The following is a 27,183-nucleotide window of genomic DNA, read 5'->3' on the forward strand; positions in this document are numbered from 1 at the left end:
GCTTTCTTGACAGGTTGGCTTGGAGTGTGAAAGAAAAAGGTGAGTCCAAGATGACTCAAAAGTCGTTGGCCTGAGCCACTTGGAATAAAAACTTGCTTTTGACGAGATGGAGAAGGGTGGGTAGAGAAAGTTGGGGAAGGGAAGGAGAAAAAGAGCTCAGATTTCATCTCAACACCGAGCTGAGGTGAATACTAGACATCCAAGTGAGGAGTTTGAGAATTTGGTTGGGTGTGTTCAGCTGGAGTTCATTGGAAATGGACTGGATGTGTACATTCATGTGTCATGGGCTGACGGATAGTTTTTAAGCTACGGGAGGAAATGAAATAATCAAAGGAGGGAATGAGACAAAGAAGAGAAAGGATCAAAGGCTTTGGAGGCTATCTGAAATTAAGAGGCCAGGGAGGAAGATGAGGAAATGGTTGAAAACTGAGAACAAGCCTAAGGGAATAAATACAGTGTCAAATGCCGCACAGGTCACATGAGAGGAGAACCTGGAACTGACCACTGGATCCCACAGTGTGTGCGTCACTGGCGACCCTAACACGAGCAGTTTTTCAGAAGAAAGAGAAAATAGGCAGAGAGCAGCCAGGAGCAACAAGTGTAGGCTATTCATTTCTGGGTTTGACCCTGATAGTGTAAAACTGGTGGAGGAAACACGATTACGGGCCCATCTGTTTTGTTCTATGAACTGTGGCTGAATGAACAGTGTATCTGTACTGACAGAAATGGCCTAATAAGAAGGGGAAAACACTGACACAGGAAGAGGAATGTCGGTTAAAGTTTTAAGTTTGAATACCTCTGCATGGCATTTTGTCACGACGTATCTTGTGGGACTGCTTCACTTATTTATATAACCTGTACTTAATTCTTCTCCTGGACTTAATAGACACAGATCTAATGAGCCTCTACAACAGCCTGGCAATAAATGGGTCGGAAAGTCAATTGGACCCATTCCTCCAAATGGGTCCATAGAGTTTTGAATGGCTAATGTAACCTCTTTCTGAGGAGTGGTTTGTCTGTCTGTCTGTCTGTCTCTGTGTCTCTGTCTTTCTCTCTGGCAGTTTGCTCACACAGACATCATACAAAGCTGATGGAAGTTGACAGAAGCAGCTGGAATGTGAAAACCCAGTAATGTGATATATTGAAGATTTTTTAGGACTCAGAAATTAATTTTATCTTCAAGCCTGTAGTAAAAGAAAAGGGAAAGTAACTAAGTCAGAGTGAGTCATAATGACAACAGGAGCTAAGGGACATCTTTGTCAGGGACTGGCCTCAACCCAGGGTGGAAACCAGAGTTTATAACTGTATACCCAATGTGTCAGAGGTTCAATGACTACACAGAGGCTGAGACTAAATCAGAGAAATGCAGAACTTTTGTGTGAATGCTGGCTTGGCAGGGGTTAAAAATGGTAGCCAACTTCTAAAATGGCTCAGCCATCTCCACCTCTTTTCTTATTCACTTTTCTCAACCTACATTCTACCAAGGCATGGCAAGGGTGTGGGGAATCTGGAAGTGTTAAATTAAAATGACTCTAAACCTTCTGATTTCTGGTTGGATCACACTGATGGAACGCTGGAGGAATTGTAGGCAAGATGCTTGGAGCCATCTGTATCCCTTAACTTCAGACCAAAGCTGCTGTTAAAATGAGCTCTTTTCCACTTTGTTTCCCCTCTTTCTCATAGTTCTTTTGGACTTAAGGAAAGCGATAGTTAAGGATAGCACCTTGCTATCTGTGGTTCCCTTATCCCCCTCTATAGTTTTGTGATTAATGCCCTTCTAAGTAGCTCTTTTATGGGACTAGAGAGATGGCTCAGTAGTCTGATGCTCTCGCAGAGGACCGGAGTTAAGTTCTCAGCACCCATATTGTGTGGCTTACAAGTGCCTGTAACTCTGGCTCCAGGAGATCCAATGCCATCTGCCATATTCCAGCTTTTTATTGAACAGGTTTCAAAAGACATTTAATCAACAAGACCAAAGCCCATGGCATCATCATGTTCTTCATTTGTGGTTACCACTTTCTCCTCCTCACTGGGGCAGCAGCAGTCTAAGGGGTAAGACCTTCATTCAGTTGTCAAGGCATTAGCCACTGGAGTGCCCGTCGCTGGCACACCAGCCACTGGAGCAGGTCCACAAGCTCCAACCTGGTATATGAGGGTCCTAATACTGACACTGGAGAGGGCCTTTACAAAAGAACCAGACCCAAGGGGCTCAGTGTGGACACCAGTTGCTTTAATGAGAGCAATGGTTGTACCCCCAGTGATGGCTACTTATCACCATGCAAGAAGCAGCAAGGTGAGTTTGGAGACTGAGGCCCTGGTGTGGACCTGTGCCAGTCACTACCAGAGGGAGGACCCAACTCCAACATTGCCCTAGTTTCTGAGAAAAACCAAGGATTTTGGCAGCAGCTGAGAAAAGACAAGGCTAGATTATTTTATTTAAAAAGAAAATAAACCTCTATCATTCAACTTTTAATCAGTTTTATGTCTTCGCTTATCGTGTCTGCACGTATATGTACTATGTTTGTGTCTGGTGCCCGGGAGGCCTGAGGAGGGTGCCAGATGCCCCAGGGCTGGAGTTGTAAGTGGTTGTGAACTATCACATTGGAATCCAACCCTTTCCTCTGAAGGAGCAACCAGTGCTCTTACCTACTGAGCTATAGCTCAGGGCTAGATTCCTGATCATGAATCTAATATATGTCTCTTATGAGCCTAGTGTTCCCTGGCTCAATGAACTACACAACTGAGCTTGGAGGGATGTTACAAATTATTATGTGCAAGTGGTGATACTCAGCTATTACCCTTCAGCCCTGACCAGTGATTCACAATTACTTCTCTGTGAGCTGAGAAAAGAGGTGAAGGAGCTGGCCTCATTACAGGTAGGTCTGCATGGCAGGCCTGTACATATAGGAACTACACAGGTGACACTGTAAGAGTCTCTTTCAGAAGCAGCTTGGAAATTAATGTTGAAAGGAGGGCCTTCCAAGACTTCGGGGGGGGGGGGCGTCGAGTTTGCTCTCTTAGGGAAAGAGGTAGTCTGAGCTATTACCAGACAGGAGTTCATGGGTAATGGCAAACAAACAAGATAGGTTATTAATCTGGAACTAGGGAAATAAATACGGCTGGGAGATTGGTGATCTAACCTAAAATTAGACAAAGATTATCAGTTATCTGTAATGAAGTTGAGAGCTTACTTTTTCATTTCAAAAACCTTCCAAACAAACTAACAAACTATGATGGACCTGACTTAAAATTCCCGCTAATAGATTTCCTTGGCAAACACTGTTTCTGGAAGCCATTCTTCTATACTGACAGCCGACGCTAGCCATAACAAGCAAATGGAGTCCACTGGCCATTTACTACTACTCACAGACAAAGGAAATGCAGAAACCAGGCCAGAGAGAAGAGCCTGAGAAGGGAAACCACACTGGCCAGAGTGCCAGTAACTTTTTTTTTGTAACCATTTTTTTTTTCCTCCACTACTGAAGACCGTCACAATGTTCCCATACTTCTGACCATTCGTGGTTCCCGCTCTTAATTGGGAGCACTGCCAGCTTTGTGCACACACTGTGGTGGCTTCATGACAGTGACAATGATCTCCTTTTCAGATAGTACCTTCCAGTCCGTCCTCTGCTGCTGCTGCTGCTGCTCAGTGCAGAAGAGGTGAGTCTGCTTTGAGGGCAATTTCTTGGAAATGGGTGAATGCAGTTTCTTGACTGTTAAGCCTCCGGTCTGTGCCTCACTCTGTGAGTCTTCCATTTTGGTATATGACTGTGTAAGAATTAAATCAAGGCATCTCGTCAGTGGTCATTTCATAAGCGCTGTGCTATGAGGTTTGCATTTATTCTTTCACGTAGCTCTTAAGACCTTCCATGGTGCTTTCCTTTGTGATTCTCACTTTATAGATGAGGAAGACAGAGGCTTAAAGAGGTTACTTTACTTTGTCTGAGGCCAGCTGGGGTGCACACGTGTGTTCTTAATCTCTCACTTTTTACATGTATAACAATAGGTGATATAGATGAATTTTGTGCTCTGCCTAACTCAGAATAAGTGGCTGCTGGACTGACTATAATTTTAGGGTCGGCATAAGTACCAGACTCTGGGCATATGACATATTCTTGCAACTTTATTTCAAAACGTCTCTGAATTCACTTAGCCTCTCTAACTTTTGGATACAGAAAACAAAGCCTTCAGATTTCTACTTCATTTGCTGAAGTACTTAGAAGAAATAGGAGGAATTTGCTGGGCGTGGTAGTTCACGCCTTTAATCCCGGCACTTGGAAGGCAGAGGCAGGGGGATGTCTGGGAGTTCGAGGCCAGCCTAGGATACAAAGCAAGTTCTAGGATAGCCAGGGCTACACAAAGAAACCCTGTCTGGGAGGGAGAGAGGGAGAGGGAGAGAGACAAGGAAAAGGAGAGAGAGGGAGAGGGAGAGAGAGAGAGGAAAGAAGATAGGGAGGGAGAGAGAGAGAGAGGGAGACAAAGATTTTAATTTTTTTTTAAAGACAAGATACCCAGGTTGCTTTATCTCTGAAAGGATCTAAAGGATTTAGGAATATGCTTGTTATGAACAATTGTAACACGATTGCTTTTCAATGATAGACAAGTGAGAACACAGATAAGCCTGAGCAAAAATGAAGAACTTTCAGAAAAATATTCCCATCACCAGAGGCCATGGTTCTCCAAGCTCACGAGCAAAAATCAAGTGAGTACCATTTTCACAGGGCACCCTGGCACAGGCAGGCTCTCTGCGGCAGTCCTGCTTGCGGCCTTGTCCCCAAACCAGAAGCATGACTGGTATGCAGTAAATGCTCAAGAAGAAAGTGAGGGAGAAACCCAGTTAAGCTAGGCTACTCTGCTAATCTTCATAGAGTCTGAGACACAGTGAAGGGGGGAGGGGGATAATTTTAGGCTCCCGCCATCTTGAGTTAAGGGTTAAGTCTCAGCTGAGTGTTGGGAGGGAGAGCTTGGGAGGACAGCAGAGTAAGCTTACAGCACGGGGGAAGGGAAGCATGTCTCTTCTCAAAGGTGAAGAATGGAGAACAAATGAAAGGGTTTGAGAGTAAGTCCTCTTTAGGAATCACGACATGAGAGGCTCCAGGGCTGGGCTGCCGAGAGAACTTTGCGATTTCAAGGAGTCACAAAATGACAAGTGTGTTCTTGGCCCCCCATGCTGCGTTGCAGTCAGCCATTTGCAGCACTTGTCCCTGGGCAGCAGAAGTGTGATGGAGGCAGATGTGCATGCCCTATACTTTTTTTTTTTTTTCCTTTTTGGTACATATGACTAAAACAATAAAATTATAAGAGAAATCTTGGTTTTTACAGTCGAACAGAGTCAGGGTGCAACCTTCAAAATGCAAGCCCCTGCCTCCGCTCCCGGTCTCAGAGCTTGCTGAGGAGAGGATCCAGGTCAAGGCTCTTTATGATTTCCTGCCCCGAGAGCCCTGTGATTTGGCACTGAAGAGAGCAGAGGAATATCTGATAGTGGAGAGATGTGATCCTCATTGGTGGAAAGCCAGAGACCGTCTGGGGTAAGATGATGGCTGAGTCTTTCTTAAATATCTTCTCTTCCCAACCTCTGAAGATGTCAGAACAGAAAAAAAGTCCCTGTATTGTGGCTCATTGTCTCCGTGCTTGCAACTTTTCCCTCTGCACGGAACAGACAGCCTCCACACCCCTATTTGTAAGAGAATGTTAGATCACAGTGACTTCCAGCAGACTTTCGAAACCAGATACGCTATCCTTCAATCCCCCATGCTACCACTTGGCTGTGCGTGTCCTGGAGCTTTGACTTGTAGGATAGGAATAATAAGGACTGGGGAAATGCCATAAAGCGCTTCACTCACAAAGGTGGGGACCGGAGCTTGGATTCCTAGGGCACATAAAAGTCCAGTGGGCCTGGTGGCTCTCCTGTAACCCCAGAGCTAGAGAGAGGCCAAGAAAGGAAACCCCTGGAGCAGGATGGTTAGCTAGACTAGCAGACCTGGGGAACATGGAGATGATTGAGAGACTTTGCCTCAGTACAGAAGGTGAGAAGCTGTCAAGGTGGACCTATATGAATTCGTTGATATCATCGTGACTAAGCTAAAAGTACAAACTGCCAAGGTATTGGGTCCATTATTTTTAATATCTACAATGTATATGTATTTTAGTTTGCCCCCCTCCTTGGTTATAAATAACGAACAGCCCTTGGACTCAAGTAAGGCTATTCTTATGAGTTCAGGGCTCAACAGGGAAATTCCTGATTCCCTGCAATTCCCATGCTTCCCTAGACACAGAAGCTGCTGGTGCCCGTCAGCAGGAGAGCAGGTTCTCTCTTTTTCCTGTCCTTTTATCTCCACTAGAAATGACCAAAAGACCACCAAGATGTATTATTGACAAACTGAAGGCAAGCTGTAGAACAAGTCTTAATTTGTGATACATTAAATTTAATTATGTAAATTAAATCTACAAACAAGTTCACATATCTCAAAATGGAGCCTATAGCTCACTGGACATGATAAAGTGGACAGTGCTGTTATGTGCAGGAGACACTGTTTGGAAGTAGTGACTGTATAAAAAGAGGGGGCTCCGTGAAGAAAGTGCCAATGTGACTGCTCCATTATATGGCTAGGTGTTCATTGTAGATATGAGACAGAAACAAGAGAAACAAAAGCAGGTTGAACAGACTGGAGATGGATGGGGCTAGGGACATGGGAAAGAGTCATGCAGATAGCAAGAAATAGAGAATAGCAAGAATAGAGAATAGCACAGTAGGAGAGGGTAAGATAATAAGAGAGAATAAGTATCCATAGATGGGTGGATAAATAGATGGTAGATACACAGATAGATAGGTAGTAGGTAGGTGATAGATGATATATTAAATAGATAGAGAGTAGATAGATGAGAGATTAGATGATAGATAGGTAGATAGATGATAGATAGATGATAGATAGATAGATAGATAGATAGATAGATAGATAGATAGATAGAGTAATGAGAACAGCAGGGGTGTGGGAAACCTTGGCATTATAAAGAGAACAGAGATGTCTCTATCTGGAAGGAGAGAAGCCTGGGGAAGTGAGAAGGGTTAGGATGTTAGTGTGGATCTTGAAAGATATAATAGGTACTTATGACACTAAGGGAGCCTGGAGGCTGCCATGGGCTTTGATGGGCAACCACAGGTGGCTGTTTGTCCCTTCTGCCGGAGGTAAGGGAAACGGAGCATCCCAATAGTCCACCTATAGTGAGGCCAATTACACAGTCCTCAGACTACTGTGTGTTTTCCACTGAACAGCACACACTGAGGCTAAACTCAGAGCCACATTCATTTTTCTTTTAAAATACATATTGGAGCTGAGCATGGTGGCACCTGCCTGCAACCTTAGCGCTCTTAAGGTGATACAGGAGGACCTGAAATTTGAGGTCAGCCTGAGTGGGCTACATGGTGAGATTATTTTAGCAAAAGAAAATCGTCAAATACTCTTTTAAAATAGTTAATTTACACGTCAGGATCTTGGCATTTACTGTATAGAGATTTTTATGGAATTGAAAATGAAAAACATTTTTATTCTTTTAACAGTTTAATGAGTAAGATGCTTCTGATTTCCCCATACATCTTCGGATTTAAGCAACTGTTGTCATGGTAACGTTACAAACCCATCTCCCGTTTTGAAATTTTTTTTGTGTGTGTGTCATAGGAATGAAGGCTTAATCCCAAGCAACTATGTGACAGAGAACAGACTCACCAACTTAGAAATATACGAGTAAGTGCCCCCTGCCAAGCGTGCACTGTGATTAACCTTTGAAACTCAGGGACCTGTCAGGAACTTTGAAGTGTAGACAGTTTTCAAGTTTGTAAAAGAAAAAGAAAGTAACACATTTGAGAGCCTTAGCAATAGAGACCTCTGATACTTATCTCGGCTGCTTCTGAAAATCCTTCCTAAGCTTGTGTTTGTTTTGTTTGGTGTGGCCATGCCTTAGAAACACGGACACACGTGTGGCACTGAAGCTCCTACATGGAACATTTACTTTTCAAAATGACAGACTGAATCCCACCCTGTGCAGCAGCCAGTTGTTAGATACTGTTTCTTGTTCTGACACTTTTTGGAATGGCTAACGGTACCGTTTGAAAGAACCTTAAGTTTATGTTCATAAATTTATGCTTTAAAAGTCTTTCTCTTTTTGATGACAATTATAACTTTGGAACCGGGAGATCTGAGCGATGACTTCGTGGATCTTCACTCTCCAGGTGAAAAAGTAAGGCTGATAGATTAAGCTATAGGTACAAAGTGCAGAGCCAGGCACTAGTCCTATATTTTTACAAAGTTACATTCTCAGTTTGAATTCATGCCTCTTCTTATCTTGCAATTAGCATATGCTTGATAAGAGTAGTGGTACCAAGTATTTCTTGAGACTGGACAGCAAATACAAAGGAAGAAGCTTCCTTAGCCTTGCTTTGGCAAGATTCAGTACACATTTCCCTAATATAACTCTAATTCCAAAAGTTTTGGTGACTATACAGGCTTTCTTGGAGCATAGATGAAGATGATTAACAGGGCATGTGGCACATCTTACATGACTTTCCTAGACTGCTCTGTTGGCTAATCTCTTCCTCCTTCCCATCATGCTCCTCAGCTCCATCATAAAATGTCTCCACTCTTGTCCACCTCAAATGTCCTTTCTGTTGACCTGACCCTTTGGCCTAAGATTCCAGTCTCCACTCTTTGCCCCTTTCAGGGGACTGAGCTACTTCCCTTAGAAATCACTTTACATGCATTTTTGGTCACTCAAGCCTGGCCCATGGCCTCACTGCTCCCCTGTGCTGAAGCTGACCAACAGAACAAGCCTAGCTTAGAGGAGACAGTGTGTGAAACCCAGCCTAGAATAATTAGCAAAGTAGGACATTTTTCATACTGTTGTTCAAGTCTGTATTTTCCAGTGGATCAGAGGAGACATGTGGGACAGTGGCCAAGAGCCTGGTAGTTACTGAATGGACACCCCATACTGGTGGTACTATTCTCAGTTCTTTCAGTCATGGCTCATTTGCTCATTTGCTCATTATTTCCTCTGTTTAGACTAAGCTGGACCTCTGGTTTAAGGCTGGTTTATTCTGTAGATACTGAAGGAACACCTCTGGTGTTAGTTTCCATTTCATTTCTCTGGGCTCCATTTTACATGAGTTTTAAAGTCATGCTTTTTAATGGTTCAGATTTTAGGATGACTCACTAAATTTTACTTCCTTCTAAACAGGTGTGTTAAAATAGGACTATGATAGTTATCGTAATTAATCACTAGAAACTACTGATCACATAGTGTGTGCCATACACTCTTGTGATGACTATACAAAAGAACTGCCGTAGGGGGAGGTACTGAGAGCAGGAGCAACCGAGTCCAAGCTAGGGTGTCGTTACTATAGTGCTTTGTTCCTGGGCAACACTGCCTCCTTTCTCTGAATGCTCTAATAAGTGGAGCACCTCCCTCGAATGGAGCACAGTAAATATTCAAGACAAACTAGTAATTACTCTTATTTCTGTGAACAATGATGATAATGGGAAAGCCCTTTACAGTTTAGCCCACCCTGCCTAGTTTTACAGGTGACCGGCATATCTTAGTTACATTAGTACCTGAATCCCCTTTATGCGTTCAATCCCATTGATTGTACACTGGGGATATCCAATATTAGTTAGAACCTTTTTGGCCTTAGTGGGGCTTACAGTTAATGGAGGAAAGGGACATTAAATAATCCTATATTAATATATATGTGTATATATATATATATATATACATATATATATATATATATATATAATTCTAAATTATAGTGCTAACTTGTAATTCTAAAAGACTAGCATAGGATATGCCAGGAGAAAACAAGGGGAAGAGATTGATGTAGATGGAAGAGTTCTATAAGAACATGACATGAGCTCTCAAGGCGGTAGGAGGCAGTCAGTATGAAAGGTGATGAAGGCTTCCGTTACCCCAAATGAACACCGGCATATAGAAACATTGATGGCCGCTTTGGCTTTAAACACATGCTTAAATTATCAGCGCTCTGTTATACTAACAGTTTTCAGTAAGCTTTTAAATTCAACAGGATGATCTTGATAAATTATTTGTGAATTTAAATAAATAAGAACAATCATTGCAATCCAAGTTCTATTTACTAAATGTCCTTAAATATTTAATGACATTTATAAGCCCAGTTAATAAAATTTCCTGAAACATCTGATTTGCATTTGCAAACTGGATACAGTCAGTTATGGTTTTAAGTACTTCAAATGATTGGCAGAGCAAATGTATGATTGTAGTAAGTGCTATGTAAATCCTTTAAATAATGCCGGAAAGTTAAGTGTTTAAATGATGTGGGAAGTTATGTTCTCCTAACTGTGCAAATATTTACAAATTAATTAAATTCTCTATTACTTCAAAGAACAAGTTTAAAATTAATTATGCATTTGAAATCAGCAAAACCAGAATACATGGCATCGTCTTAAATTACAAACATTAAAAATACTAACCATGTTAATAATCCAAACTTAACCTGCGAATTGAACTTGCTGATTTCTCTTTCTTTTTCTGTACTGAATCCTTGATATTCTCAGAGCTACACACTCATCTACTGTGGAAGGAAATTAATCTTTTCAGATGTAATGGGGTTTCTAGATCCAAAACTGAAGAGCACAATAGTGCTACCCATTACATAGAAATCTAAGAAGGGTCTAAGGCCATACTATCTCCAACCCATCCAATCTCATCATCAGAACACTAAAACTCAAGGCCTTATATAATACACAGTTTCTACTGAGCTGTAGCTTCATATGCTGGGTTGACTTTTAAATCTGGGCCAGCAGAAGGTATGGCCAAGGTCAAAAGCAACTCTTCTCAAGAGGGCACGGTGATGCTCGCCTGTAATCCTAGACTCAGGGAGGCAGAGGCAGGTGATCGCCGTGAGTTCAAAGCCAGCCTGGTCTACAAAGCAAGTCCAGGATAGGCAGGGCTACACAGAGAAACCCTCTCTCTCTTAACAAAAAAGGGGGGGATGTTCTCACCTCAAAAGATCTGAACTAAAGATGTATCTTCCTACCTCAAAGATCTGGATTAGAAGTGGGTCCTCCCACTTCAGAAGATTTAGTTAAGAACAACAAATCTCTCATGGATGTGCCCAACCATTTTGGAGTTTTATAATGTAAAATTAACTAATATTAATTAATTAACATTAAATTTCAAGGGTGCCCCTCCCTCCTCTCCTCTCAGTCCCTGCTTCTCCCTTCCCCTCTCCATTTTCCCTCAGAAAAAGAGAGCCTCCCTCCCCATTCAGCCTTCCCCAGCACATCAAGTCACATCAGGACTGAGTATATCTTCACTGCCCCCAGGCCAGGCAAGGCAGCCTTGCCAGAAGGAAGTGATCCAAAAGCAGGCAATAGAGTCCATGTTAGAAACAGCCCTCCTCCCCACTCACCAGGCACCCATAATGAAGACCAAGCAGCCCATCAGCTACATGTGTGCAGGGGGCCTAGGTCCAGATCATGCCTGCTCCTTAGCTGATGTCTCAGTCTCTGAAAGCTCCCAAGGACTGGGTTGGTTGTCTATGTTGGTCTTCTTGTGAGGTTCCTGTCCTCTTCAGGTCCTTCTATCTTTCCCCCAATACTTCCGCAGGACTCCCTGAGCTCTGCCCCATGCTTGGCTGCAAGTCCCAACATTTGTCCCAGTCTATCTGTTGCTGGCTGGAGCCTCCCAGACTATAGTTTAATTTGGCTCCTGCCTGCAAGTGCAGCGGAGTATCATTATTAGCGTCAGGGGCTGGCTCTCTACTGTGGGGTAGGTCTCAGGTTGTGCCAATTACATGTTGGACTTTCCTTCAACCTTTGTTCCTTCGAAGGAGGGGAACAACAACCCACCAACAAAACCTGTGATCCAAAAATTACCCTGCCTACTACATTTTTGGGTTTTAGTTAATTCCAGATGTAGTCAAGTTGACAACAAACAATAGAACAGCCATCACAACAAATCTAGTTGCATAGTGTTTTCATTTGTAAATTCATCACAGTAAAATAGTGAATTCTATTAAAAATCCCAAGTAGTTCTCAAAACAAACAAGAGATTGGAGAAAGCAAACAGAGCTTCAGTATGCTGCATTAATTCTCTCCCGACTGCGGATGTACCTTCCCGTCTCTCTAGACTGTGACTAGTAACCTCTAGTCCCTGCTGCCCTGATTTCCTTGAGACAGTGGACTATAACCTGGAATTTTGAGCCAAAATAGACTTTTTCTTGATTTTGTCAAGGTGTTTTAGCTCAGCAACAGGAAATGAAACTAAGACATGGCCTTACCTCATTTTTTTTTAAGCCTTACTAACTTTTAGCATTTGGTTTAAATGAAGTTCTGAAACTCCCAATCTCACTTTGCTCCAGAACTGCTTCATTACTCAGAAAAGACGAAGTCCCCAAAATACCCTGACTCTGTCGCAAACTTCTACCTTGCTCTTTGGTAACTACGTTGAAGTTATTTCCATATGGGTGAATTTTTAATTCATATTTAAAGGCAATGAATAATTTCACTCCTTACTTACCCCATGTAAGATACTAAAATGAACACCAACATCATAGCAGGTGGATATTACCTGAAAACTCAACTTATACGAACTTCTATAATTCTGAGTATCATTTTACAGTTTCAACTTATTTTAGTGAACTCTCATCACCATTTTAACATGCAAATTTTATAAGCTAGCCAGTGGTGACCTCTCCACGTTAGTTCCCTGTGTCTTTGATATTCAGCCTCATTTCTTCAGAAGGGATTTCTTCTCACAGCGATCTTGAAGCTTCTCCATCACCGTGGCATTCATTTGAAAGCCCCACCTGACGTTCGCTGCCACTCTCCCCACAGCGCCATCCTGAGTGGCAGCCAATCTCAAATCCACTGCCATCATCTCATGTTTTCTGAGGCTCATCTTCTCTACTGTTTATTTTTTCAGTTTGATGACATGAGTGGTTTAGATAGCTGACCATCCAGATTTTGAGTCAGCTTCTCACCACCAGGTGTTGGGGGAGTCCATATACTAAGAGATTCCATCCTGTTACCCTGAGGGCCTTCAGTTAGACACTTCTGGCTCATCCACGGTCATTCGGTCCACATTCAGTGTTGCCTTCTTCTCGACACTCTGCACAAAGCAGTATTTTTGGTAATACTCCATCCCATGTAAAGGCTTTTTGTAATGTCTTGCTTTGCTGAAGTAAAAAAATTTCTCAACCTTTCTGTCTTCTTCATTTGACCATCCTTTTCCCTAGTCTGTGTACTGTGTTTACTGCTTAAGCATGGCCGTATCAGACTACATGTTATCTTCTAATATAATTTAATTATGTTTATTGTGTGTAGTTCTGATAAGTCCAGGCACCCAATGACACACTGAATGCAGAAAAAACAGAGGGACTTGAAGGTAGAAGGGGCCTTGCTGATATAAGATAGGGAAAAAAAAAAACAAAACAAAACAAAAAAAAAAAAACAAACCTCCCAATGTGGTTTAATGAGTAAGGGGAGACTGTGGTGAGAGAGAAGGCAAAAGGGAGAAGAGAGGGTATTTGGGTCAGGGCCACGGGATAGCTGTCTGTAGGCTCTGTTAAGCCCTAACCATATAGGGGAGGAGGATGTCCTAGGAGGATTAGATAAGTCAGAATGAATTTCACTTTGGAAAGGGATAACCTAAGACTTCTAAAATCACTCAAACAGGAACTTCCCAAGGGGAAGGGAAGATATGGACATGGCTATATTTAAGTTTATTTGCAGAACTAGGCATTTGTTAAAGATGACAACTTTTAACTTTGTATCTTTCATAGAATTTTACAAGATGTTAAATCATACAAAATTATATATAAGTACTGTGTGGGCCAGAAGGGTGACATGAGATAGGGTAGAATGAACTATGTATTGGCTTGAAATGTGGAAAAAAAAAAAGTATTGAACTTGTTAAATTGGCAACAGAACAGAACATTGTTATTTATCTGAATTTAAGCTGCAGCTTTCTAAACTAAATTCTAAAGTAAAAACTTTAAAATGAATGAATTAGACTAGGGTTTTTGTTTTTTTTTTGTTTTTTTTTTTTGCCTGAAAAAAAATTAATGTAAAGTTAAAACTGTGTTCTTTGTTACTCTTCCAGATGGTACCATAAGAACATTACTAGAAACCAAACAGAACGCCTGTTGAAGCAAGAGGTAAATCAGTGTGTCAAGAACAAGCCCGCGGATATTCCTAGTAACCCTGAGAAGTTAGTATAGAGATTGTAGCCACTCAAAAAAAGGTGTATTCACAGTCTTCCAATTTTCAAATACCGCCACAACCTCATTCCCTTCACACATTTTTCTAAGCCAAAACTCAGACATATTTGCATAAGATCACCTTTTCCTTGACTGCCTTCGTGATTTCAGAAACTTGTTTCTCTTGAAATGATTTCAACTCCAGACTCTCTCATTCAACACGGATCCTCTCCGTGGAGTCTGTACGTGAGTTGCCCGTGAAGAGTGGCTCCCAACCTCCCTAATGCGGCGACCTCATGTTGTGGTGACTCCCAGTCATAGAATTCCTATTTGGTGTTACTTCATAACTGTAATTTTGCGACTGTTACAAATTGTAAAGCAATGCAATTGAAAAATCTGTGTTTTCTGATAGTCTTAGGCCACCCCTGTGAAAGTTGTTTAGACCCCAGGGGGGTTGTGACCCAGAGGCTGAGAACCACTGCGCTATGGCCATGTACAGCTGAGGCTCTAACCTTTTGACCTCTGCTTACACTCATGGAAAACACAAATACAGAGAATTGTGGTGCGAACGAAGGGGGAGAGTTACTAGTTAGAGTAGTAAATTCAGATCAAAACTGCTCATTTAGGTCAAACCAAGACAAAACAAGCAGAGTTTAAGTTTCCAACTGTCAGTGCCTGGTACCTGTGGGGAAATGAAGAGTCAAACCCAGAACTTGGACAGGAAGTGTGTCACTCTGCGCTGGCCTCGGATGTTGAGTGACTCTAGAAATGTGAAAGAGAATCAGTTCTGTATTTAAAAAAAAAAAAAATCCATGTCAGCAATGGCCCAGGATGCTGAGAAGACCACTTTAAAATAGGGGGACCTGTGGAGGATGAGGAGCGAAGGGTTGGTCTCTGTGGGTGTGGGTGGAGCCGGGACAGGCCGGGCTCTGCCTGCTAGAGAAAGCTTGTGAAATCCATGCCTCCACCCTGGGAAGTTAAGGGAAGGAAAGCTGGGAGCAGCTGCACAATAAGCAAGATGACATGGGTCACGTGATCCAAACCACAGGACTTGTATGTCCAGCACACGAGTTTCTATACCTGGGAGTCTCATCTTGCTCAAGACACGAGAGCAAGGAATTATGGGACAGCCCACACGCCTGCCACAGAATTGCAACATTAAAAAGTTGGTCCTGATTTTTTAAAAAGTTTTTTTCCCCCCTTGTTTGAGATAGAGCCTCATGTAGCCCAGGCTGCCCTCAAACTTACAACATAATTGAGAATATGATGTGATGATTTATATGATGTGAGAATATCAAGTGACGATTTTCACCACTTGGTGTGAAAATTGTATACATTGACAGTCACTAATTTTTGAGACAAAGTCTTACTGTGTAGCTGAGGTTGGACTCAAACTTGAGGCAATCCTCCTGCCTTAGCCTCCCAGGTGTGGGGATAATAGGTATGAGCCACTATCCCAAACTTTGGATTTTAAAACATTATGTTTTAAAAATTCATTCACATGTGTACAAAACAGAACCACCATATTATTTAATATTTCACTATGTGCACATATAAAATGTATCTTATGCTCATAAACAGTTGAACTGTTTCTAGCATAGCAGTGATATGCTTCCTTATAAAAATCATCTTGCACGCACAGGCATACCCTGAATGTTCAGATTTAACATTGAATGTGTTTTTCAAGCCTTGATTCAGAATAGTTGTGGTTGTTTGAGTGAGAACAATCCTCACAGGTACATACATTTGAATGCTTGGTCCCAGTCAGTAGAACTGTTTGGGAAGGATCAGGAGGTGTGGCCTGACCCCTACTCCCACCCCCAGGATGGCCATAGACTCCAGCCCTCTGGAATTATGCATCTCAAATTACATTTTCTTTTATAAGTTGCTTTGTTCATGGTGTTCTGTCATGGATATAGAAAGGTAGGATACTCATTTACAGCTTAATTTATTCTTTAAGAATTTCATACAAGTATACAATGCATTCTGATCATATTCACCTCCCCCTTCCTCCAACTCCTTCTATCTCTCCTCACATCTTCCTCCCAACTTTATATCCTGAAAAAGGAAACTGCCAAGTATCATTGTCTGTCCACGCACAGGAGTGAAGTCATCCACAGGAGCCCTGTCAACCTACCAGGGGCCATATCCCTAATGAGAACTGACTCTCCTTCCACTACCTGCCATCAACCGTCAATAGCCATTCAGCTAGAGGTGGGAGCTGTGTGTCGCTCTTCCGTCTGTGCTGAAGTGTTGACTGGACTGATAGAGCACTGGCTTCTGTAGGCAACCACAGCTGCTGGGAGTCCATGAATGCGGAAGTCCTGCTAAGTCCAGAAGACACTGTTTTGTACCTCTCCTCCTTTACCACTGGCGCTTGCAATTTTTCTGTCCGTTATGTGCCATGCTCTAACTCTTGGAGGAAGGTGGATATGATATAGCTGTCTCACTTATACCCGAGGAGTCCACTAATCCATGATTTCTGCACTTTGATCAGTTGTGAGTCTCTCTGATAAGGACTGAGAGCTGCACTCATCTATGGGTGTAGAGATATGCGTTTAGAAGGCAGGTTGAGACTAAGTTCATTTGTTAAAATAGCAGTAGTGTGTCCATTGCTAGGATTTATGAGCTCCCAACCACAGAGTCTTGGCTAGATTTACATTACCAGGCGTAAGTTTCCTCTTGAGCAAAGGGCCTGAAACCCAATCTCTTTCCCACTTCGTATCACCTTGACAAAATCCAACATCTTTTTTTTTTTTTTTGACAAGAACCCTGGGAGTAAAGATGAAGGGAACAAATACCTCAACATTATAAAACCTATGGCCACCATCATGTTAAATAGAGAAAAACTCAAAACATCTCCACTAAGATCAGGAACAATACAAGGGGTGTGTGTGTGTGGGGGGGTGTATATTACCTTTGTGTGCATGTGTGTGGGCAGAGGTCAGAGGTTGATCTCTGGGATCCTTTTCGCTTGCTCTTTGCATTACATATTAAGGTAGGGTCCCTCACTTGAACCTCTAGTTTGCTGACTTGTCTAATCAAGCTAGCCAGATTGTTTTAGGAATTCCCTGCTTCCGCCTCCCAAGCGATGGGATTACAGGTAAGCTGACACATGTGACCAGCATTTATGTGGGTGCTGGGGATTTGAACTCTGATCCTCATGCTTATGCAGTAAGCACTTTACCCACCGAGCCATCTCCTCAGCCCCTTAGATATAAACTCTTCCACACACATCCTTTTCCTTCCTACTGGGACTTCCCACATCAGTACACAGGAGTGTGTTTCATTTGCCTTATAATCTGCATATCATTCTCTAGATCAGATATATCACAATTTGTAAATCAAATGGTTCATTATGAAAAGTAAGATGTACTCTCTTTTGCTATGAAGACAATGCCGCCTTCAATACTCTCCCCACACACATCTTTTTCCATTTATATGAATCTTTTTGTAGGGAAAAAAATCTACAAAGTGGAAATCCAGGGCCACAGGGAATGTGCATTTCTGACTTCCATAGACCTCAATGTGCCCTCTGCAGGAATGGTGAGGAGTCTCACCAGTCTAGACACCCACTGGAAATACGAGAGCATCTGTTTCTCACAGCCTTTCCAGGCAGCATTTCATGAGAAACATCTGGGTCCTTCCTCTGATGCCTCATCTTACTGTGAATGTAATCTGCATTCTCTTAGCCTAGGGATGTTAAACATTTTTCATACATTACATTTTATGTGTTTGATTTTCTTTGTTGTAACTGTCTGTTCATATTCTCTGCATGGTTTTCTACTAGGTTTGTGATGCACTTCTCCGAATCTGTAGAGTCTATATAGCTGTAACGAAGGAAACCAATCCTTTGTGGCATGTGGAAATGTTTCCCCTAGGTTTTCAATTGTCCAGCGGTTTTTCTGGCATGAATTAGGTATCTGAGTCTCACATGGTTGAATTTATCAGATTTTTTTTTTTTTTTTTTTTTTTTTGTAAAGGTTGGTAGACTGTATCAAGGTAGAATTGTCCTTTCCACTCTAAGGTTACAAGAAAAACTCTCCGTGTGTTTCTTGATGAGGCTTGTTGTCTTCTTTTGTGAGTTTTCACCTTTGGTTCATTCCGAAGGCTTCCTGATGCAACTCGTGAAGAGTAGATTACTTATTTCTTAGACATTTGCCAAGTATCTGCCTATTTTGCACTCAGTTGAGTTGACACGTTTATAACGATAGAAATGTTTATTTTGCATTACATCTTTGTTTACTATTTGTCTTCATTGGCCATCCTGTCTGTTCATTAACTATTTTAAACACAAAGGCTTTCTCTGTGTGGCTAGCTTTCCTCACGCTCAGGATCACCACGAGACATTGAAAACAAACCTTCTTGTGGTTGTGCTGAATAGAGAGCTTACATTAGGGAAAAGCATACAGGCACTGTAAGTCAATGGGCTGTGCTACATGTGCGCTTTGATGCTACTGGATCAATTTATCGACACTTTCTTTGATACGTGTGAGGAAACGAGGCCACTCGGTGGCTCTTCTTTTGTGTGTCCTGGTCTGGCTTGGTGTTGCTGGTGTCAAGGTGACCTTACACACACATGTTTTGAAGTTTATCTTTCGTCCTTTTGTTCTGAAGCAGTTCAACCTCTACTATTTTTTCCTTTCAGGTTTTGTATTTCCTAGTATGTGACTACGGTGCTTTCTAATGCTGTGTTTTAAGAATCATACCTATTGTACTACTCCATAGAGCCATCAAGAGTTTTAGCTATATTGGATTCAATTTTTATAAAGTGTTTTGTTAATTAAATTTCATTCAAGTTTTAAAATTTGTTACACACAGGCAAATGAAGTCTTATTTTTTTCCAGATCATTATTTGTCTTGTGATATAAATTTTGATAATTTTCACAACTAGTTATTGACTAGGTTAATTGGTTTATCTGCTATTTTCCTAGAACAATGAGACTTTGAACTGGTTGTATCATATTTTTATCTTTATAATTTATTATATTCTAATTTGTTATTTATTAATTTTTTATGACAACCTGATATAAACTAAGGCCATCTGAGAGGAGGGAATCTCAATTAAGAAAACACCTCCATAAGATCTGGCTATAGGCAAGCCCGTAGAACATTTCCTTAATTAGTGGTTGATGGGGGAAAAGGCCTACCTCACTGTGGGTGGTGCCATCCCTGGGCTGGTGCCCCTGAGTTCTCTAAGAAAGCAGGCTGAGCAAGGCATGAGGAGCAAGCCAGTAAGCAGCACCCCTCCATGGTCTCTGCATCAGCTCCTGCCTCCAGGTCCCACTATTTGGATTTCTGCCTTGGCTTCTTCTCTCAAGGGACCATCATGGATAAAACCTTTCCTTCCCGGGCCACTGTTCTTCATGGTGTCCTTTCTCATTTATATCTTGTGTTGCCTTCTGATGTACAGTGCAACCCTTGTGACTCATAGTAATTCAGTAAAGGCTGGACGTTGCCGTTTGCAACGCCCATGAGAGAGTTCAATCGGGGACTGAGCCTAGTGCCTTTGTGCAGGTGTGGGAGGTGACTGTGTTAGTATCTTCAGTGAATTGTGAGGGGCTGGCCTTGCACAGCCTGGTGCTGCAGCACTGAGATACCCTGCATGCCAGAGATTTACATTGTGATTTACAACCGTAGAAAAATTACAGTTATGAAGTAGCAATGAAATAATTTTATGGCTGGGGTCCCCACAACATGAGGAACTGTATTAAAGGGTCGCAGCGTTAGGATGGCTGAGAACCACTGCTCTATGGGTTTGGTAAGAGAGATCCTGCAGCTGCTCTGCCTTCAGGAACATAAATAAGCGGAGCCAATAAAGCAGAGGAGCTGTGTAAAACAGTCTAGCTGTCAAGATGACTGGAAGGCAATTTACAGCTTTCCTGGCATTTCTTCAAAGAATGTCCACAGGGACCTAGTTCTTAACTGAGTACTGAAAGTGTTACCATCTCCCCCACTGCCATTCCTGTTTTCATCTCTCCCACATCCTACAACAGTTTGCATCTCCCAACAGGATCCGCCACATGTATTCTTTCTCATGAACTCTGACCTCTTGCCCTACTCTCTGCCTTTCCAGAAATATCTCTCCGTGCATCCTTCACCCACTTCTAGCATACAGTCCTGTCAATCTGTCTCAGAGGTTTTTCTATCAATCAATTCTATAAAGCAATTTTCATCTGCTATCCAAACCAACAACCAAAAAAGCCACTAAATGCTGGGCAAAAGGTTGTCCAAACCAGGACTTTTCCCGGAAAAATCAAGGATAATGTTTTAAAACACTCACACATTATGAATTTCTTATCTCACTTACCTTTTCCCAGGCACATGATTTCTAAATCTGTAAAGAGATAAGCAATCTCATTCTCTAATAGTAAGAATATAGAAGTCAGGTTTTTAAGAAAAATTAAGTTACTTATAGTAAATCTATCTAGGTTTGGTTTTCATCAGTAAGATCCATTTGTTTTTTTAAAGAAGGCATATACTTGTATAATGGATAAATTTTATTTTGCAGGCTAAAGAAGGTGCGTTTATTGTGAGAGATTCAAGACATTTGGGGTCCTACACAATTTCTTTGTTTACAAGAGCTGGAAGGTAAGCATTTGTGGATTTTGATTACTTGAGAACCAATCCTTGGGACAATTTTGCTCTGTGGGTATACCATCACATGGGGACTCAGAAAAAGGGTTCACCCTAAGGAGACTGCTGGCCTAGAAACTGGGACAACCATCCAGTTCCCGTGTATCTGATTAGTTGTGGCTGACACTGTTGGCACATCCCTCAGACACTCTCTCCTGTGGGGTTGGCCTACACAGAGGGCTCCTGAGCTCCACAAGCTTCCTATGCCATTAGGCCTGGGATGTTCTGTGACGAACTTGTGATGAGGCTGGAGGTGCCTGAGAGGCAGCATCTCAGGAGCATCTTCCCTCCATGAGGGAAGGAGCTGAGGAGTGAATACCTCAGCGCATCTGCAACTTAGTAATGAAGCAGTAGTTTCCCAAAGCAATCACCTGCTCAGCTATGTTCCCTCTATCGACTTTGCCTTCCTCATCTCAGCTTTCCAGTTCCTCACAATGGAGTTTCTCATGTTGTTTAGTCAATATGTAACATTCAATAAATGCTTCACAATGAACATCACTTTATTGGGAACGGGGCTTGTCTCCTAAAGTTATGTTGACAACTGAGGGATTTTCCTGGATGATCAGGTGAGAGCCCATCCGTTCAGCTCATCACTGGGTAGTGTTACCAAGAAGAGAACTTGATCACTGGAGTCACGCTGCTTAAGACGCTGACTTAGTTTTAAAGCAGTCTCTTGCTTCTCCAATAACTGACATTTTATTGATTACAGACGTACACAGTCTCCAATAAAACATTATCAGATTAAAAGGAATGACTCAGGGCAGTGGTACGTCACCGAAAGACACCTATTTCCGTCAGTTCCCGAGTTGATCCAGTATCACCAGTACAATGCAGCTGGTAAGTGAGGAGTGAGGCCTGGTGGGAAGGGCTGGGAACAGGGCAGGCATGTGCACGCACAGTCTCAGAGAGTCCACAGCAGCAAACCTCCCTGGACATCCTGCCTAAAGCCTGAAATACAATCTTGCTTTCTTGGGCAATGGCTGGTCTCATTGGTGTTTTTATTTTTATTTTATTTGTTTTATTTTTTTGCTAGACTTGGGTTGCAGTTTTTGATTTCTACCAGATTAGAAAGATGGTAGATGACAGGGGAGCCAAGGAAATTTAGTTATGCATTTGTTCTGGACGTTTATATAGGGCTAAATGAAACACAGCTTCAAATATCTAAACGACAAGGCCGCCTTTCCTTCGCTCCCACAAATCTGCTCTCTTGTTTAGATAATTACAACAAGACATTATCTTTAACCCTCTCATCCTCCGTTCTTTCTTGCTTTGAGAAGAATACAAAGCTAAACAGAACCAAGGCTTTTGCTATTACACTTTGACCTAAATATTTCAGAATATTAAACCTTCTCTTTTTCTGTTGTTTTCCTTTCCCATCCACCTTTTCTTGTGAGCACACACTGCTTCATCTCCCACTCCTGTAGAATATGGGCTCCACCAGCACCTCGTTCTCCGCTGTCTCCTCACATCAAGGTGATGCAAACAGACATTCAATCGGTAGCAGTTGAGGAAATGAACAATGGATGTTTCATGTTAAATTGGAATTGGTTGTCTAGAATTTTTCATGCTGACCTAATCACATGGAGTCTTACTCATTTTACTATGTTACTTTGAAACAAAACAAAATAGAACAAAAACAAACCAGAACAACGACAAAAATCCCACAAAAACCTATTTCCAAAGGGTGTTCAGTTTAATGGTTAAGTGAATTTTTGTAATGCTTTTGGAAACAATTTTATCAAAGTAGCCCATTTTCATAAGAGGAAAATGTGAGAGAATTCATACAAACTTATGTTCAAGAAAATATAACATATTTTATGATAGCAGAATCTCAGACGTATTTTAGGGTCTATATATGGTCATCAGTATGTGTAAACTATATGCTTGGTATGAAAAACTTACAATAAAACATTTCTATTTTGTACAATGTATATAACACATAATGCTTCTAAATATCAAAACAAATAATTTTGCCAAATTTTACACCAAAGTGATAACAATTCCTCTGTGCACGCTGAGATTTTTGTGAGAGAACTTTTTGTTAACTGTGTGTACAGCGAGTCTATGTCATGAAAATGTTATTAAATGCAAAGTAGAAAACTACAACCCACAGAATTGTTACACCTAATTATTTAAAGATAAGTGCTATCTTCTAGTACAGTTTGTTCTTCCTTTCGTAACCAGGTTTGATATGCTCGTTTTTATCTCTCCTTAGGGCTCGTGTCCCGTCTCCGCTATCCAGTTGGACTCCTGGGCAACTGTCTCCCCGCCACAGCTGGTTTTAGCTATGGTAAAGTACACACATGTGCCGAGGGGAGACTTCCATCCATCCAGGAACCGCCCCGCAGATTCTTTAAACTCTCAGTTCATTTCAAATGTCTACCTACATATGTTTCTTTTAAAAATTTAAATCTCTTGCTGGAGATGTTTAAATAATCCATCTCCTAGGGCAACTTGAACTCGGTAGCAATGTTTCAGTTTTACTTGGCATTTCACGACACCTTATGAGGACCTGTCATCTTTCCCAATTTGATAAATATTACTATGGATGCTGAGGCTGTTGTGTTCTGGGTATGAGGGTTGCTGGGAAGTGGTTGCTTTCCGTGAGAACCCATCAAAAAGAGCTGTTGAATGGCTCCACTTCATGCCTGTTCAAACAGACTTGGTGTGTCCTCAGATTCAAATCACTTTCTAGCAAGTGTGGTATTTACAATCTGCGAGAATAAATGTGAACCAGGGGATCTTGTTTTCTGCCTTTTTTGAAAAATTTGTTTCTTTGAATCCCTCTCATTAGTTCAGATTATACTAAAAAAAAAAAAAAAACCAGTGAAAATTATATTGTATAAAAATGACTATGATTCAGGGTTGAAGATTAAACAAGTTAGAAGGGGGACCTAGTGTGTTAGGGGTACCTCTGTCATTCTTATATGTAAGAACTTACATAATTAGCAATTTGGTTGAATATTATGCTCTTTAATTCCTTAGAAAAAGTTCAACTTTTTTGAACAGAATACATAAGCCACAGCTATCACATGATATTATATATATGTATGTATGTATATCATATTACCAAGTTTTTAGGTAATAGAATGAGAAACTACACACTCTTGTGTCTGGCCACTTCCTGTTCTCGCCACATCTTTGAATTTCATCTATAGTGCTGGGTGTGGTTGACTCACTTCCACTGTGACATAGTGCTACACTGTCTGGATTACTACCTTCTTTAACAGCCGTGGGTTGTTATCTCTACAAACACTATTGTTATGAAAGTTCTTGCTTGTGTTTAGATGACAAATATATGTTTATGCACAACTGTGTGTTTAGTTTCGAGTAATTTTGTTAGGTCATAGGCTATACACAATTTGAGGTTTGCTAGGCAGAATTAACTTTCCAGAGAGTTTGTAACAAAGTTCCAAGTCTATCAACAATGTATAAGAATGCCAGCTCCACTCTTTCACCATATAATATACTATATATTATATATAATTGTATCTATTAGATTCACCTAATATATAATATAATTACATAATATATTTAACATATAATTATTATATATAAATTTTATAGGCAAGGACTTTGGAGACTGGAGGATATGGTGTTTACTATATATTATGTACTATAGATTATATTCATCCTGCATATATAGTATGTATTACACACACACACACACACACATACACACACAGAGGGTTTCTCTGTGTAACAGCCCTGGCTGTCCTAGAAATAGCTCTGCGGACCAGACTGGCCTTGAACTCACAGAGATCCTCCTGCCTTTACTTCCTGAGTGTTAGGACTAAATGTATGTACCACCACTGCCTAACCCAATATGTAGTATTTCTTTTAAATACTTCAGCCAATCTGGTAAGTGTATATGGTATTGCATTATGGTTTAATTTTGATCCCTCACTGATAATTATTTTGGCTACCTTTTAGTAAGTATAGTGGTCATTTGGATATTCTTTTTATGATCAAATACTCATCATTTTCACCCTTAAAAATTGGATTCTATGCTTTTTCTGATTGGTTTATGCTTAATGCTTTCTTTTAAATATTTGTCTTTATTTTACATGCATGAATGTTTTGTCTACATGTATATAAGTGCACTTCATGTGTGCTTGGTACCTGTGGAAGAGGGAGGGAGCTGGATCCCCTTGAACTGGAGCAAAGAATGGGTTTGAGCCGGCATGTGGGTGCTAGAAATTGAAATCTGGTCTTTGAGAGCAGCGAGTGCTTTGAACCACTGAGTCATCTCTCCAGATGAGCAGACAAAATTATGAGATGCAATTTATTAATATTTTCCTCTGTGATCATATCTTATCAACTAATGCTGCCGTCAAGGTAGTAACTCCAGTTTTCTCCTGTCACTTTTACAATGGCGGTCCGCTACTGGGTTGGGAACTTCCTCCCACCACTGGTACTAGAGATGTATAACCGTTAATAATTCTGCTGAGTGCACTGTCCTGAAGTTCCAGCAGATGGTGGTGTTGCTGTAGAAAAACTAGGTGCTAAAAAGTTAGGCTTCGATAGTTTCAAGGGTATTTTTTTTTTCTTCCTGATTTGCTTATGAGAAATGAGAAAGATACAGCAATATGAATTTTACCTCACACACCCATTTAGATATATGTTGGTTAGCAGTCTGGCAATGGACATGCGTATTAGGTGATGAGACCCCTCCCTAAGGAGAGGCTACCAGAGGCAGGAAGGCTCTGTAACAGTGGAATGAGAACAGTGGGGGGAGGGGGGTGGGACACTGAAACAGGAAGAGGAAGTATCACCGACTTTAGCACTATAGCAAAACCAGGCTGCAAACATCCTGTTTTAGGTCCCATGTCGAGTTTTGTTTAGAAAAGTATATGGATACATTTGCTATAATGCTTCCACAGTCACAATTTGTTATATATATTCCTGTCTTCAAGCAGTTGACTCTTTTTAAGAGTTGGTGTCTTGAATTACACATTAAGGTCCCGATGAGAATATTAAAAACAGTTACAGACCCTCACCTGTATAGTTTTAACATCTACATAAAATAAGGAGATAGGACTAGATAATTCCTAAATCTTTTCTCAAAAAAAAAAAAAATTGCTCTTTTTCTTTTCTTTTCTTTTCTTTTTTTTAACGTGAGTAATTTGCCTTTCTAGAAAAGTGGGAGATAGATCCTTCTGAATTGACTTTTGTCAAGGAGATTGGAAGCGGCCAGTTTGGGGTTGTCCACTTAGGAGAGTGGAGAGCACATATCCGGGTTGCCGTCAAGGCCATCAATGAAGGTTCCATGTCTGAAGAAGATTTCATTGAGGAGGCCAAGGTGATGATGTGAGTATGGGCCCTTCCATTCCATAAATGGGGCCCAGCACCTCTGAGTCTTAGATAGAACCTGGACTTTGGAATCAGACACTCCTGCACCTATGTCACAACCAAGCTGGTTGTGTGACCACACAAATTACTTAACCTCTGTGTGAACAGGCATGAACTATGTCACCTTCCAGTCTCCAAAGTCCTGGCCTATAAAATTGGGAATAACAATACTTACAGCATTGGATCGAGGTGTGAATTAATGAGATGATCACTGGGAAAGACAAGGAAAGTATTATTTTCAGCTCAGCGATAGGTGTTACCTAGTTTACCGGTGTTTTGTTTTGCAAATGTATTAGTTGTGGTTTTATTAGTTGTGGTTTCCTACAACAGCCTGACCTTGTCTCAGGAAGGTTCAAATCACTGTTGCATAAACATTTGTTAAATGTTTATTTAGAAGAACAGCAATGTATCAGAGTAGGAAAAACCCAGGTGTCCTCACTTCAACTGTTCTGTTGTCCAGCACACACAGTTCTGTCCCAAATGTGCAGCCTCCAAAGGGAAAGAAGAAGAAGAGAGACTAGGTAACAATTGGAGTGATTAGTGACAGCCATTCTCCATGGAAGACAGCGCAATTATGACTTTGGGAGTTTTCAAGCGCATACCCCAAACTATCCTATCAAAATATTCTGTCGGTTTACAAGAGGATGAATCTGGGTGGAGTCAAGAGAAACACAATTTTCCAGGGAAATCAGCTTCCCAGTGACTTTGCTGCTGTTGTCACCGCGTACCTGAGACACCTGTTTGCTGACCTATACTCTCTGATCAGGGAGTTCTATATCTTAAGGACAAATGGGTCGTAGTGTGCGCTGGATTAAAGTGACACAGCGTGGAAAGAATAAATGGGAGACGGGTAACTCAGAGTTAAAAACAGGTCAGAATCTTTTATGAACTCGAGGAGTTGAGAGGCTCCTTGAGAGATATGATCCTGGTTAGGAATCCGGGAGTTAGACTTTCTGAGGATGTTCTAG

At 41.4% G+C, this 27,183-nt stretch overlaps 1 protein-coding gene across 1 annotated transcript in view; it reads left to right on the forward strand.

Annotated features, from left to right (window-relative positions):
* Positions 1-3,589: 3,589 nt before the first annotated feature.
* Txk (TXK tyrosine kinase) overlaps positions 3,590-27,183 on the forward strand; it is a 35,924-nt gene continuing 12,330 nt past the window's right edge. The window contains exons 1-9 of the mRNA XM_055629323.1: positions 3,590-3,660; positions 4,600-4,702; positions 5,323-5,528; positions 7,677-7,742; positions 14,131-14,185; positions 20,739-20,818; positions 21,573-21,700; positions 23,079-23,153; positions 26,002-26,173. Of these exons, the coding sequence (XP_055485298.1) occupies positions 3,590-3,660; positions 4,600-4,702; positions 5,323-5,528; positions 7,677-7,742; positions 14,131-14,185; positions 20,739-20,818; positions 21,573-21,700; positions 23,079-23,153; positions 26,002-26,173 (956 nt within the window). The remainder of the gene's footprint in view (positions 3,661-4,599; positions 4,703-5,322; positions 5,529-7,676; positions 7,743-14,130; positions 14,186-20,738; positions 20,819-21,572; positions 21,701-23,078; positions 23,154-26,001; positions 26,174-27,183) is intronic.

Source organism: Psammomys obesus, unplaced genomic scaffold, assembly GCF_907164565.1.
Source record: "Psammomys obesus unplaced genomic scaffold, mPsaObe1.curated_primary_1811, whole genome shotgun sequence".
NCBI lineage: Eukaryota > Metazoa > Chordata > Mammalia > Rodentia > Muridae > Psammomys > Psammomys obesus.